This window comes from Borostomias antarcticus (assembly GCF_949987555.1).
Source record: "Borostomias antarcticus genome assembly, chromosome: 1".
In the NCBI taxonomy this organism is placed as follows: Eukaryota; Metazoa; Chordata; class Actinopteri; order Stomiiformes; family Stomiidae; genus Borostomias; species Borostomias antarcticus.
In genome coordinates, this window is record NC_140234.1 from 49,183,636 (window position 1) to 49,199,180 (window position 15,545).

General features: G+C 48.8%; 1 protein-coding gene across 1 annotated transcript in view; it reads left to right on the top strand.

Moving 5' to 3' along the window:
- Positions 1-15,545, top strand: part of pik3cb (phosphatidylinositol-4,5-bisphosphate 3-kinase, catalytic subunit beta) — a 55,960-nt gene that overhangs the window by 31,809 nt on the left and 8,606 nt on the right. Inside the window, exons 4-16 of the mRNA XM_084446975.1 lie at positions 1,632-1,860; positions 4,164-4,390; positions 5,930-6,133; positions 7,183-7,338; positions 8,856-8,945; positions 10,919-11,170; positions 11,279-11,375; positions 11,558-11,688; positions 12,360-12,410; positions 13,111-13,299; positions 13,773-13,894; positions 14,621-14,764; positions 15,382-15,481. Of these exons, the coding sequence (XP_084303101.1) occupies positions 1,632-1,860; positions 4,164-4,390; positions 5,930-6,133; positions 7,183-7,338; positions 8,856-8,945; positions 10,919-11,170; positions 11,279-11,375; positions 11,558-11,688; positions 12,360-12,410; positions 13,111-13,299; positions 13,773-13,894; positions 14,621-14,764; positions 15,382-15,481 (1,992 nt within the window). The remainder of the gene's footprint in view (positions 1-1,631; positions 1,861-4,163; positions 4,391-5,929; positions 6,134-7,182; positions 7,339-8,855; positions 8,946-10,918; positions 11,171-11,278; positions 11,376-11,557; positions 11,689-12,359; positions 12,411-13,110; positions 13,300-13,772; positions 13,895-14,620; positions 14,765-15,381; positions 15,482-15,545) is intronic.

Consider the following 15,545-nt stretch of genomic DNA (forward strand, 5'->3'; position numbering starts at 1 on the left):
CCCACCAAAGGAATGTAAAAAGATGGATCTAATCTGTAAAGGCACTCTGACCAAAATGTAGTTCCGAACGTGTTGTAACTTGAACTACTGCTGAGAAGCTGGCTCCAAAGTCAAGGTGATACCATGAGAATTGACAGTTACATTCTGGGGCTCAGTAGCAATGTGGTGAAATGAAACATGCAGTACAGTAATTATTTTAACAATACAGTAGTAGAGTTTGAAAAGGTGACATTTTTGTGGGGTGAACTTGCTCAATTTTCTTTATTAAAGAAACATGTTAACAAGCATCAATGTTATGCATTTACAACTGAAACTGCTAATATAGCATTTTCTTCATTTCCTTTTTTTTTGTTGCTCCATTCATGCATCTCACCAATGAATGCACACATTAAAACACACACACATACTCACAAGCACTCTCTCTGAGACATAACGCACATACACGAATTGACACCCAACCCTTTGACTGGTCCATAGGGCCATGATTCATGCCAGTATTGGTCTGAGAGAATATGATTCATGTCCTGATTGGTTCATCCTGGACCTGTGTCATCCTGTTTATTCACAGTCAATCCAAACACGCTGCTCTATAATCATATGACATTATATGACTCAGTCTCCTGTTCACACTCTTCACACTGGGGCCCGTGGCATACTGATGTAGGCAGTATGCCACATCAGTGGCATACTGCCACTGATGTCAGTAGACGTTACTGTAGTCCTAGGTAAAGTTAAATCAAACTGCTACACTGATAAAACACAACACACGTTAGTGTGTGTGCCAGTTGAATACAGCGAAATACAGATGAAGATGGCAGGGGGATTAGAGTACATGCAGTCAACAGTGATGGCTGCGTCTCCTCAGGTTGAGTTGACTGTCCCTCGGTCTCTGATCATTATCTTTTTGAGACCATCTGGTCTGGTGACTGACCCATTCTCCATGTTTACTGGAGCTGAACTGGTCTGGTGACTGACCCATCTTCCTCTTCTTTTTGTTGTATTTTTATCCTCCATCTTATTTTCCTTGCTTTTATGTTCATTTTATTTTATGTGAAGCACTCTGCAAGTAACTTCCCTGTTGCAAAGCACTTTGAGCTGAATATCTTGTATGAAAGGTGCTATGCAACAAAAGTTTTACTTTACTTACTTCTTGTTTACTGGAGCTGGGCTGGGCCAGTCTACTGACCCATCCTGAATGTTTACTGGTGCTTGGCTGGAAGGGCTTCTCTCTCATTCCCTCTCTCATACAAGGAATGTAGTTGTGTTGATCAGAACAAAAGACACGGTGAGGAGAGATGATATGGGCAGATTCAGCAGCAGTTCAGGTCGGGAAAATATTGTGAGAAGGGTAGTGTAGCCTTTTCTCAGCACTCAACTCTGTAGCTCTAGTAAAACTAGCTGTCCACCTCATCTCTCGTCTCCATAGTGTCCTCAGTACCCCCCCCCCCCCCCTCTCTCTCTCTCTCTCTCTCTCTCTCTCTCTCCCTCTCTCCCTCTCTCCCTCTCTCTGTTTTATGACCATCCGTTCTGTCTTTTACTCTATGATTGCCTGCCCCCCCCCCCCCCCGATGGTGTAATAAAAAGGTGTGTTGAAACTCAAACTCTCTACCCCTCCCCCCTTCCCCCACCAGCTCCTATGGAAGCAGGCCCAGCTACACCCGCTGTTCCCCTCTCTGGGGGAGATGGAGGGTCACATGTTCGAGTGCGTGAACCAGGCAGCGGTGCACGAGGAGCTGGAGGACGAGACGCGGCGGCTGTGCGACGTGCGCCCCTTCCTGCCCGTGCTCCGGCTGGTGACACGCAACTGCGGCCGCGCCGAGCGCCTGCTGGACTCCAAGATCGGCGTGCTCATCGGGAAAGGTGAGGAGGGGAGGAGGGGTCGCCGCTCGCACGCGTCGTCCGATACCCCGGCCGCCAAGTGCCGACGATATTGCGAGCGCCAAGGCAGAGGGTGCGTGCGCGAACACACACATTAACCCTTGACCTATATGACCCCCCCCCCCCCCCCCCCCCCCCTTTGAGAAAGGAAGGATGGAGGTCTTATCTGACTGTCAGTCCCGAGATTTGAACCCGACTCCATAGTACATGTTGATAAGTTATACAGATGAGCCCTTTTCCTTTACGCGCGCACAGACACACACACACACACACACACACACACACGTCACACACACTCATTACCGCCATCTCCAATAAACTGCTATCCTCTTGCCTCCTGTCTTGTGTCTTATCACCAGATGTTTAATGTCGTCTGTCTACCATCGTAGACATCAGATGAAGAAGCATCGGGTTTGAATAGACGGCCTCCTCCACCTGTGGTGGATCACACGTCACTCAGCGTTATCTCTGCTGGCGGAACGGCCCTGCATGAGTGGAGGAGACACACACACACACACACACACACACAGACCACCACTGTAGGAATCCCTGGTAGGAACGGTCTTGTCAGTTAGCTTGATAGACACACACACACACACACACACACACACACACACACACACACTATTATACTGTAGATGCACACATGCTCATACACTCATTTTCTTTCTTTCTCTCTATCTCTCTCTCTGTCTCTCTCTGTCTCCCTGTCCCTCACACACACACACAGCCTGTCCTGTTGGCCCGAGGCCCTGGCCGGCTGAGGACAGAGATAGCGGGGGTCCGTGGGGGGGCTCCAGGCTGACGGCCAAGCAGACTTCTTCACAGGGAGAGCAGCCGCTGACACTAATCGAAGGAGACCTGGCCGATATTGATATTCTCCCTCTTGGCTCCGCTTTTGTCATATGTGATCTCTGAAAGGCTTTTGTCAGTAAGCGGTGCTCGAGAAGAGCAGCCGGAGGCAACAGCCTGATCAGCCACACCCCCATAGATGGACGCGCACACACACACACACACACACAGATGGACGCATACAGTACATGAACATGAACACACCCGTAACGGACATAAATGTTCTGTTGTCGCATGCAGGAACGCACACACACACACACACACACGCACACACACACACACTCCCTCACTCCCTCACTCTTTCCAGCTAATGCAGTCCAGAGGCATCCTTTGAGTGCTGAGGGCCATATGAATGTTTAATGGTTTTAAATGTCAACATGCTGTTTTCATTAGCCAGAGCATTGCAGGAGCTCCGAAAATAAAAAATCTCCTTTCCCCCTGTCTGATATCATCAGTCTGCAAATTACATTTATCGCAATGGCATTTAATATTCTCTGTATGAAAACAATAGACTTGGCTTTATTTCCCCATTATTCTGTCATTCTTAACCCCTCGTTAGCATTCATAATAACCGCAAGCATCGAGGGTCACAGAGGCGTGTTACATGGGGGTTAGTGCCCTGACCTTCACAGCTGTAATGTTTGAATGTTTATGGAGTGTCAACGGCAGGCTTGTGAAGTGTCCTTTCAACGTGTGTCCTCAGAGGCTGGATTTCACTGGGTCTGACTCATAATGCATTCTTTATGAGTGCTTGTAAAGTCTCTAAAATAAGGAGCTCACTGTGAAAAGAAAGTGCAAATTTGGGAGTTTAACTTCATTTGTGTCCTGTCCATAGTAAATCCCTAGAAAGCACTTTGAAGCACAGTCTGCCTATGAACGGTTATGAATGTTCATAGACCCCCATGATATGAGATGTAGGGATGAAGCGCATTCAGATTCATAAAGCAGGATCATAGAACCTTGTGGTGCGTACGAAGGCTTCTGGTGGCCCCACAGTCGGACGCGTACTGTGGAGGTTCCAACCGTAGAGGGTTCTTACCATGGGGGTTCAAACCTTAGGGATCCCAACCGTAGAGGGTTCTTATCTTACCATGGGGGTTCTAACCGTAGGCCCGACTGGGCTTGGTGGGGCTGTATAGCTGTTGTAGCAGAACGGAAGAGGCGGGACTCACTTTTGGACCGGCTTCTACCGTTCCTCTGCAGCATTTACAGAACAGCCCAGCAGACGCGTCGCCATCAGGGTTTTCGCGATAGCCACGGCGTTTTGGTCCGCATCCAAAGCTCACAGCGCCACGAATCGTCTACGAGAGTGGGTCACGTAGTTGTTCCCGAAACGTTACGGGCGTCCGTAGGCCGCCTCCGCGTTGCGCTACAACATTCCCGCGACGGGACCGCCGAGTCGTCGCTGACGAGGCGCTGCGCTCGTCCCCCAGGTCTCCACGAGCTGGATGCGCTGCCGGACCAGGAGGTGAAGGACTTCCGCAGCAAGATGTTCCGCATCAGCGAGGAGAAGATGCAGCGGGTGCAGACGATGACGTGGAGCGAGTGGCTGCAGGCCTGCTTCTCGCCCCAGCTGGACACCGGGGGCGGCGCCGACTGGGTCAACGACAAGGCCGGCGACGGCAGCGTGAAAGTCACCATCCACTACGACCAGTCCCAGGTAACAACTAGGGCAACACACACACACACACACACACATGCACTGCATATGCTTGAACAAATGGATGCGATGTACTGTATGTAGTGTACATACTGTACACCTGATGTCAAATGACTGAACTAGCTTCACAGGTGTGCACACCTAAACACACGCACAAACATACATGCACATACGTACACGTGTGTTTAGATCCCTTATGTATAAAAACACAATCTTTGTTATGTTCTGGATATACAGGCCCATACCCACACACTCTCTTCCTGCTCAGGGTTGGCATGCTCCCACTAGGAAGTGTGTCACGTGACTGTGCCCAGCTAACTGGCAGAGAGACGGCATTAAGTGGGTCACTACCACCACCACCACAGTCGTGCCATCCTTGTTGGGAGTCAGGACCCCTCACACACAGGCACACACACACACACACACACACACTCACACAAACCCAAGGGCCCTCTCGACTCTAATCAAAATGAGTGGTAGCCACCCCCCTCCCTCTCTCTCTCTCTCTCTCTCTCTCTCTCTCTTTTTCTCTCTCTCTCTTTCTTTCTCTCTCTCTCTCTCTCTCTCTCTATCATTGTGATGGTCTGCATAGAAACTGTGTTACTTGAACCTGAGACGGATGGTGGGATCCCAACAAACATCAACAGATCAGTTCAGATCAACATCGCACACACATACACACGCGCACACACACATACACACGCACACTCCATCCATCTGCATCGCTCTTCTCAGGTGGTCATTAATAGAAAGCCTATTTAGGACCCAAGACACATTAAACACAGGAAAGACAGTAGCTCTTTTATTTTTAAGCTTGCCTCAGCCCCGTTGATCGGATGGGTTCTCAGTTGCTCTCATAAGTCATAAGACATAACTCAATATGCAAAGATCTGTTAAGAAAATCACATGTTAAACTGGTCTGCATTCTCTAAATTGTTGCCTTACAATGCTAGTAGTAGTTGTGTTGAGCTTACCGGTCATGTACCAGCCTTCAGTTCTAGCAGAAATGCCACAGTAAAATGTTAAAACTACAGTAGTCCATTTGACGGGTTTGGACCGCGACGCCAAGGGCAAGGTGATGTGTAGTGTTTGGTTGCCATGGCATTAAGAGCGGACAGGCTGTGTACAGCCCAGCGGTGCAGCTGGGAAGGGTAGTCCCTGGTTCTGGATGGACCTTGGGACAGAGAGATGTGTAGTTTTATTGGGGCTCTGCGAGATGGAAGCTGCTACCGTATCTGAGCTCATTGGTGTGTGTGTGTGTGTGTGTGGTGGGGAGGGGGGGGGGGAGGGGTTCTCTAGCTGAATGAGGCCTAAGATGACTCTGGTTGGGTGTGATTCTGTATTAAGGCCAGTCTATGGGGCAGCAGACAGACACCCCAGTGTCATCATCATCCTCCTATGAATTCACATATCCCTCCATTCAGCCATCCATCTCTCCATCTCTCTCTCTCACGTGGATAGTGTCACTTCGATGATCGATTTTCGAGTTTGAAATGCCGATCTCTCCCTCCCTCCCTCCCTCCCTCCCTCCTCCTCCAGGACACAGCCAGCCTGAAGGTGAGCCCCGACACCACTCCCAAGGAGCTGGTGGAGCAGGCCCTCAGGAAGTGGCTGACCACGCACAGGCCGGCCCAGGACCCGCAGGAGGACGGGGACGAGGAGAGCCGCTGGAACCAGTACGTGCTGAGGGTCAGCAGCAAGCTGGAGTTCCTGTGCGGGGACCACCCCCTGATCCACTACAAGGTAGGGTGGCCGACGTCCACAGATCAAACTGTGTCGTTGGGGATGCCTAGTCCCAACAAACACAACACTTGTTTAGTTTCAAGTTGTTTAGTCGTTTAGTTTAAAGACTTTATAGTTCGCAGCCTTTACACCCCGAGTAACCGCCATCGTGTGCGACACCCACACGCGTGCATCTCCGCGATCGAGGGGGGGGGGGGGGGGCCCAGAAACAGTTTTTTACCGTTAAGTACAGAGTAGAGGGGACATCCACGTTAACAGAGAATACAGTGAAGGGAACCGTGACAGGGGCAGGGAAGCGGTAGTCCAGGGGAGACATGGGCCTGCGATCGAACGTCTGTGAATCTGACGTCACAAGATAAATTACCTAGCTGACCTTGACCCCCCCCCCACACACACACACACACACACACACACACACACACGCACACTTGTCCTCCCCTCCTCCATCAAGCTCAGTTGCTTTCACAACCCCTACGTTATGCTCTGAATCTCCCCTGGGTACCAACTGTCGCTCCTTGATTGAAGTCCTACATGGTGAACCTTCCTTGGCCGTCACGGTCCGGGGCGCCGCGTCCCCTCGGCGTCTCATGTTTCAAGGTCATCCGTGTTCGTGACAGGGACAGGGAGGAGGAATGTCTCGTGTTTTGCCGGGAACTCTTGACTCATTGGCCCAGAAACAATCAGCTGATGTCGCACTATTGCCCCATTAATAATAGTTAGTAATTTCTCCTGGTTCTTGGAACGTGTGCGTTTGCGTTTTGTGTGTGCGTGTGTGTGTTCATTGAAGCAGGCGCTGTGACTGTTGTAGCCTGCAGGGATGGATCTTAGATGTACCCTTTCCAAGAACTATGATGCAGACACCCTGTGGGCAATGTCCAAGATCACTCACACACACCATTAGACAAGGGTTCTTTTTCATAACTAGGTTTGCCTGCTTTATCTGTGTCTGTAAACGTATTGTCTAAACATATTTTGTGTGTGTGTGTGCGCGTGTGCGTGTGTGTGTGCGTATGCGCGTGCGTGCACGGGTGCACTCTCTGTGTCTCCAGTACATCCGGGCTAGTGAGTGTCCTCACCTGACCCTGGTCCACGTCAGCTCGGTCCAGGCCATGTTCGACAAGGAGATCTCCATCATCGGATCCGTGGTCAACCGCAAGACCTCCAACCCCCCCTTACCCCTGCCCCCCAAGAGGAGGGGAACCATGGTCAGTCCACAGCCCGTGTGTGTGTATGAGAGAGAGAGAGAGGAAGAGGGATAAAGAGAGACTGCTTTACAGCCTATAATGCCTGATGTAATGCTTCTAGAGTAGGTGTGCCCTCCACCCTCCTCCCGTCCTGTCACCAGACATGGCTAGCCGCCCTCCGCAGGTGCCCGCTGACCTAACTCTTTGATGAGCCCTCGCACGCCGAGTTTTAATTGGAACGTGCTCGTTAGCGAGGTCACCCGGGTGCTTAATTGCCCGCTGCGACGATGCTGCGTCCCACAGCGATGCATAGTTTTGGTAGGGCAGCAAATAACACAGGGGTGAATCATCAACGGATCAATACAGATGAAATTCATTTACACTGATCTGAAAATATACTCGTCCAGGTCGTTCACCTCAGCGGAGATGAAGGTGAGGAGACGAGGATAGGAAGGAACTTAACCAAGATAACAGCTTTTTAAACCCGGGGAAGAGAGGGAGAGTGAAACCAACGGTGAGGTGATTTCGCGCGAAAGGAAAGTTAGAAAATGGAGGTTTGGAGAAGGAGAGGAAGGAGGAGAAGGATCAGAAGACAGATGGGAACAGAGAACACTGGTGGTCAGACGGAGAGGTCCTGTGGTTGAAGGAGGACTGCACACAAAAGAAGAAGTGAAGCTACTTGTCCCATTGGACTACCAGTTCTTCTGTGCTTCCTCCATTGAGCTTTAGCTTAAGTCAAGTGGTTTTCCTATTGGTCAGCAGGAGGAGGGTTTGACAGTGTGTTCTTTTGGTGGTACAGTGGAAGCCACAGCATTATACACACACACACACACACACACACGCACACACACAGGCACGTACACACAACAACCCCCCCCCCCCACACACACACACACACACACACACGCACAATAAAGATGGACACACACACATTGATTCAAAATCCACATATAGGCTACTAGTAATGTCTACAAGTACATCCATACATGTCTCACACACAAACATGCACACACACACACACACACACTCACTGAGTGGGCAGCAGGAAGTGTGGGGTTTAGTCATATTAGCAAGCTTGCGCAGAGGGCCAGTCATGTGATGGTGTTTTTTTTGCCAAGTGCTGCTGACCCTTGCAAATCCATTGCTTGACACAAGTCTGACCCTCTCACCTTTGCTTGTGTGTGAGTGTGAGTGTGAGTGTGAGTGTGAGTGTGAGTGTGAGTGTGAGTGTGAGTGTGAGTGTGAGTGTGAGTGTGTGTGTGTGTGTGTGTGTGTGTGTGTGTGTGTGTGTGTGTGAACTGGTGTGAAGAGGAAGATTGAGTTCGTTTAGCTGTGTGTTGTTCTTAGAGTAATTCATGCAACTCTTGTTGCTTGCTCAATAAAACAGTTTTTTTCTGCCCTTCTCTCCTTTTACCTCTCTCTGCTTCTCTCTCCTCTCTCTCTCCTCTCTCTCTCCTGTCTCCTCTCTCGCTTTCTCTCTCTCATTCTCTCTCTCTCTCTCTCTCTCTCTCTCTCTCTCTCTCTCTCTCTCTCTGCAGCAAATGCACAAATGTGTATGGGAGGTGCCCAATCCATTTAAGATTGTCCTGCTCAGAGGCAGCAAGGTGAATGCAGAGGAGACTGCCAAGGTAACTAACCACTCCCACGGTGACCTATGACCCTCTGACCTCCTGATCCCCCCCCACTGTAGCCATCAGGTGTCCTGTCGTGTGTGTCAGTAAAACCAACTGTTTGACCACGACATTTGCAACCTCAAAGTGCGTTCGATTCCCTTGTGGACCATATCCTAAAAATGCATTTTGGAGTCAAGTGGTTGATGAAAGCATCTTTAAATGGCCTGATTCAAGGGAGAAGAGTATGTTTAACCTGCTCTGGAACATTTTGGCCTAGATTACACGCACAATTAATTGTGTATGAATCATTATCGCGAGTCGCCCACTGCATTAAAAATCACAAATTCCTGGTTTTACACAGCTCTACTCAGCATGAGCGCCACAAAAACAGAAATTTGTGCTGAGTGCATCGGGGCGCGCTGACGAATCACAGGCATTCCCTTGTGCGTGCTGTGGTCGTCCCAGTAGGTGGCAAGTCAAGGTTTCTAAAGGTCTAGCTGAGCGTCTCCAGCAGGTAGCTGGCACTCCCCATCTTCTTCTTCTTCTTCGTTTGGGTGTAGATGTTTCACTCCCCCCCCCCCCAGGCTCGGGGCCGATGGGTCTATCCTTTTACCACCCCGAACATGGGTGAGGGGTCACCCGGGCTATATATCCAGGCACACCTCCAAGAGCCATGTCACCGTTTCGTCATCCACAACCGTCAGGCCATGCATTTCATTGGGTGTCCGATATATCGGACAGTCCTGGATGACGTGGTCTGCGGTTTGCTCCTCGGCGCCACACTCGCCATACTGCCTGTGGAAAGAAGCGCTGTGGGAGAGTTTGAGTTCACCTGGGGGTGAATAAAAACGGCCCGAAGTCATCAATGGGAATTTTGTACAGAGTGTCAAGCATGAAATACTTGCTAGGCGATGAGGATGTGATCGCCTCAGGAGGCGGCTAGTCAAGACTGGCACAAGTCCATCTCTGGCAGGTACTGTAGCTGACACTCCTCCAAACCCAGTTCAACTCTTCACAATTCGCCTTATTCACCTGGCAGCCATATTGGTCAGTCTGGGGTGCGGATGCGGAAGTGCCCGTTGACTTCAATGTTAAAAGTTTGCTGTAAAAACACCACTTCAAGAACCGAAATAGTCAAAATAACAGGCTGAATACACTAGCGGGGTTACAAACTCATCATTACCAGACTCCAATTGTTTTTCACTGCCGTTGTTTTCGCGTTTGGAAATACATCGGAGTGAATGCAGCTGACAGCTAACTATGGCTCATTCACTCCCATGTATTTCCAAACGCGAAAAAAACGGCAGTGAAAAACAATCGGAGTCTGGTAATGATGAGTTTGTAACCCCGATAGTGTATTCAGCCTGTTATTTTGACTATTTTGGTTCTTGAAGTGGTGTTTTTACAGCAAACTTTTAACATTAAAGGCAACGGGCACTTCCGCATCCGCACCCATCATTACGTCAGACTGACCAATATGGCAGCTAAGGCGAATGAAGGAGAAGCACTGAAGGGGGGGGGGGGTGCGGGGGCTGGACGTTATTGGACCCCTCCTGCTTGGAGAGGGGGATTGCAGCGTTATCAGCAAAATTTGCAACACGGTTTTAAACTGTCATAATGCCGGACGCTGGTTTTTAAAAAACAACTACATTGTTTATAGCATTACGTGGGCTATTTTTATTATAATAATATTTCTTGTAAAATGTTGTGACGTCGCCTTGTCTCTTCCCCGGTGATTACAGTATCAGGCAAATTAGTAGGCATTGTATACATTTTTGTCATAAACATACAGCCCTAATATAAATAAATCATTCTTCCCTCCCGTCCTCCCCCAACTCACAAACATACACACATCACTTACACGTTTCACACACATCACACACACACTTTAAAATCACATACAAACGCACACACACATCTCTCTCTCTCTTTCTCTCTCTCTCTCTCTCTCTCCCACACACACACACACACACACACACCTGTCCCAGGTCCAGGTGCGGGCGGGTCTCTTCCACGGCACAGAGCTGCTGTGCAAGCCGGCGGTGAGCAGTGAGAGCAGCGGACGCTCGGAGCACGTGTGGAACGCCACGCTGGAGTTCGACATCGCCGTGTGCGACCTGCCGCGCATGGCCCGCCTCTGCTTCGCCGTCTACGCCATCACGGACAAGGTGAAGAAGCAGAAGTCCACCAAGAACGCCCACCCCAACAAGTACCAGACCATCCGCAAGGCTGGCAAAGTGGTAGGTAGACACGTACACGCGCACACATAAATGCACACACACACACTCACTCTCACACGCAAACACACACGTTTCATGTCATAGATAACTGTGCGTCTCTTGTCCCAGCACTACCCTATAGCCTGGGTGAACACCATGGTGTTTGACTACAAGGGACAGCTGAAGACTGGAGACATCATCCTGCATAGCTGGTCCTCCTTTCCTGGTGAGGACAAACGCACACACACACACACACACACACACACACACCAGGCTTCTACTGTTCATGTCAATCATTTTGGTACACTGTTTTTTTGCTTCCTGTGCTTGTGTGCATGTGTATATGCATTCTTATGTGCTTGCTTGCGTGCGTGTGTGTGTGTGTGCGCGCGTGGACGTGTTCCTCAGATGAACTTGAAGAGATGCTGAACCCCATCGGGACCATCCAGACCAACCCGTACACTGAGAACGCTACAGCCCTCCACATCCACTTCACAGAGTACTGTTCACAACCCATCATCTTCCCCGCCTTTGACAAGGTCAGAACACACACACACACTCAAATCACAAAAAGCTAAATGCATAAACGCACATACATGCATACACACACTCAAACACAAAGGGCTAAATGCATAAACGCACACACACACACGCATGTGCAAACATGTATTCTTTTACAACAGACACTCACTCATGCAGAATTAGATACACAACCTACATTCACCCTTATGGTACATTACTAAGATAAGACAAGTGTGACAAAAATGTCAGACAAAAACTACATCAATCGGACACAAAAAATAGCACAAAATGTCAACAAACCAGGCATAGTTATCATAGAGAGATGACACGTAGGCTTCTCCGAACCATAAATGCACACGTCTGATTGGTGTCGGTTTGGTCGTGAGACGTGCGGTACGACGTGGTTGTTACCAAGAATAAATGAGCCTTCACCCTCACACACTGAGAAACACACAATACACACACACACACACACACACACACTCATCTCTCCTTGTCATCGCAGAGAGGTGGCTAGTGTTACTGTATGAATGATTAGTCTGTGGAGTTTCTCATTAAACAGGCAACTTTTAATAAAGATTAAACATGCTTAGACTGCATATGCAGTGGCAGGGTCTAGCAATGATTTTGTGTGTGTGCATGTGCATGCGTGTGTGTGTGTGTGTTTGTGCGTGCGCGTCATTTACAGATACTGGAGAAAGCTGCCGAGATCGCCGGAGCAAGTGACTGCGCTCCAATGGTAGTGAGTTCCAGCCATACACATGAACCCACATACACACACGCACACACACACGCGCCCCCCCCCCCCCCACACACACACACACACACACACAGTCTTAACTCACATGTACCCGTGAATACATACTCTGACAAATCTTGACACACACTGTACACTTGAGAACAGCGGGAAAGACGCAATCTGCGTCAGAGACTACGCTATCGCCAAGACCGGTTTCCAGGGCAACCCAGTGCTGGATGATTTTGGCAGGGTGTCATGACACTGAGCTCCTCCCAGGCAGCTCGGTGTCTCAGATCAGACGAGTCCCGCTGTTCCCCTCTCACCCCTCTCCCTGGAACCGGCACACAGAATGTTCTAGAACACCACGTGATGTGGAGAGCTTTCCAGAACATGTCCTCTGATGGGGTTGTGTGTGCGGCAGTGCAGTGGATGACGGTCTGCGAAGTATGTTTTTGTTTGTGTACAAATTTGTTTATGGAGTGTGTGTGTGTGTGCGTGTGTATGCGTGTGTGCGTGCGTGCGTGTGTGGAAGAAGAGGCGCATACACTCCACTCAACCTAGCAACAGAAAGTCCTCTGAACATACAATAACCCATCCGGCCCCGTCATTAAGACTCAAATCATACCTCTGTCTATCCTCTACTGCCCTCTGTGGCCACTAGCCCTCACTGCACCTCCTCTACCTCTCCTCTCCTGCCCAGGGCCGAGGGGGTAAGAAGTTCCACATCGAGCTGAAGGAGATCATGGAGCGCGACCCGCTGTCGCAGCTGTGTGAGAACGAGAAGGACCTGATCTGGACACTACGTTACGACTGCAGGGAGAACTTCCCCCAGTCACTGCCCAAGCTGCTGCTTTCCGTCAAATGGAGCAAACATGACGACATGGCCCAGGTTCGCTTGGAGAAGAAATCAGGAGAATAAACTCTGAATCAGAGTTCGTTTTATTGCCATTTAGTTTTTCAACAGACTAGGAATTTGCTTTCAGTCGTGGTGCATAACATGGAGACAGTGCAAAGAGCGATTACAAAATGCTAGTGCAAAAAAGGATAAGCTAAGAAATATAGAATATAATATAGAATATATGATGAGTGTGTATTGTTTCTATGAAATCCCCCTTTCTTGTGCTTAGTTGTAGATGCTACTGTAGCCTAATTGGTCCTTCTAAACTCAATTCTTTCAAGCGGCGCACAGTTGGCACAATGTCATCTTTTGCTCATAACATGTCGATTTAGTGGTTATTTACATACATATGCATATCTCTGATATTTTTAGTATTGACTAACTGGACTCTCTCTCGGTCTCTCTCTCTCTCACACACACACAAACACACACACACACACACACACACACACACACACACACAGCTCCAGGCCTTGCTGCAGATCTGGCCCAAGCTGAGTCCTCGTGATGCTCTGGAGCTGCTGGACTTCAACTACCCTGACCAGTACGTCAGAGAGTATGCCGTGGCCTGCCTGGGAGACATGAGGTAGGCTGCGCGCACACACACACACACACACACACACACACACACACACACACACAATTATAATAATGATAATGGATTTTATTTATATAGCACACTTTAAATTACAGAGAAACACTCAAGGTGCTTTACAGGCAAAGATAAAAACAATCAAATCAATAGGTCCATAGGCTAAGACAGGAGAACAACAGTATGCACAGGAATTTAAAAAGCGAAATTAGGGCCAAAGTGATTAAAAGATGCAAAACTGGGAATAAGATATTAATTCAAAGATTATTCAGATAACCATAAATAATTCAAATAATTATAGAAATAAACTGAAGTAGATAAGACAGTACCATAGCTGTGTTTGAAAAATCGACACAGCCAATCACACACCTTAGAGCCTGCGGGGCCCTATGGGAAGGCAGGGTGGAACAGGTGAGTCTTAAGGCTTCTGTAGATTTAAAGGCAGCAAGAGAGTCCAAGTCCCTAATCATTTCTGGGAGCTGGTTCCACATATGTGGGCCCCAGCACAGAGAAGGCATGATCTCCCATGGTCGAGAGCTTTGTCCAGGGGACAGTGAGACATGGATAAATAAATAAAAAAAAGACATACACACACTCTCATTCTCTCACAGACACACACTCAGTCAGTCAGTCAGTCACTCAAACACACCTACACACAGATGGTTCTTACACTTGATCTAGCTGAGGTAGAACACATAACCACAATCTTCTAACCCCCAGTGACGAGGAGCTGTCTCAGTACCTGCTGCAGCTGGTGCAGGTGTTGAGATACGAGCCGTACTACGACTGTGCCCTGACCCGCTTCCTGCTGGAGAGAGCCCAGGGCAACCGCAAGATAGGACACTTCCTCTTTTGGCACCTCAGGTAACAGACAGATACTGATATTAACATGGATGGAGAGGTTTGTTGAATTGATTTGAGAAGGAATTGGAAGTAATTACAACATAAGTAGATGTTGTGAGGATATGTAATTCTACGTTCCTGTTGTATCGGAGCTCCAGATTTGGTGCCTGGGATGACGTCGTATCCTAGTTGAATACGTTCCAGAAACAACGCGAAAAAAACACTTTAGCCCCAACTTTGTAGTTCTAGCTAAGTTAGCCATTGTTAGCAATGCCAGATGATAACAATGAATTATGCTATTTTGAACACCGTAGCAGCATTGTCCACTGATAGAATGTGGACAGTACTGTGTGTACAACTGATTTAATGAGACACAATACTAATAAACAGTCTTATTGCAACTTTCACTTATTGTTGAACTGCGGAGTAGCCATCTGATTCACTTCAGCAGCTGACGTTGATGTCAGGGTAGATATTATACCCCAAATAAAATGGAAACACAAGTTCAGGTGACTTATTTGATGACGATTTTGCTTTCAACCTCAGGAATCCCAACATTTCCAATTCAAAAGGAATGCAACATAAGTGATTTGGATGGAGTAAATGCTACTGTGTAGTAACTCTGGCTCCCCCTGCAGATCAGAGATCCACATGCCAGCCGTCACTGTCCAGTTCGCTCTCATCCTGGAGGCGTACTGTCGCGGCAGCATCCCTCACATTGAGGTCCTGAAGAAACAGGTAGGACACACACACACACACTCTGTATGAGTGCCAGTCACACACTTACTTCCCAGTTGGTTGG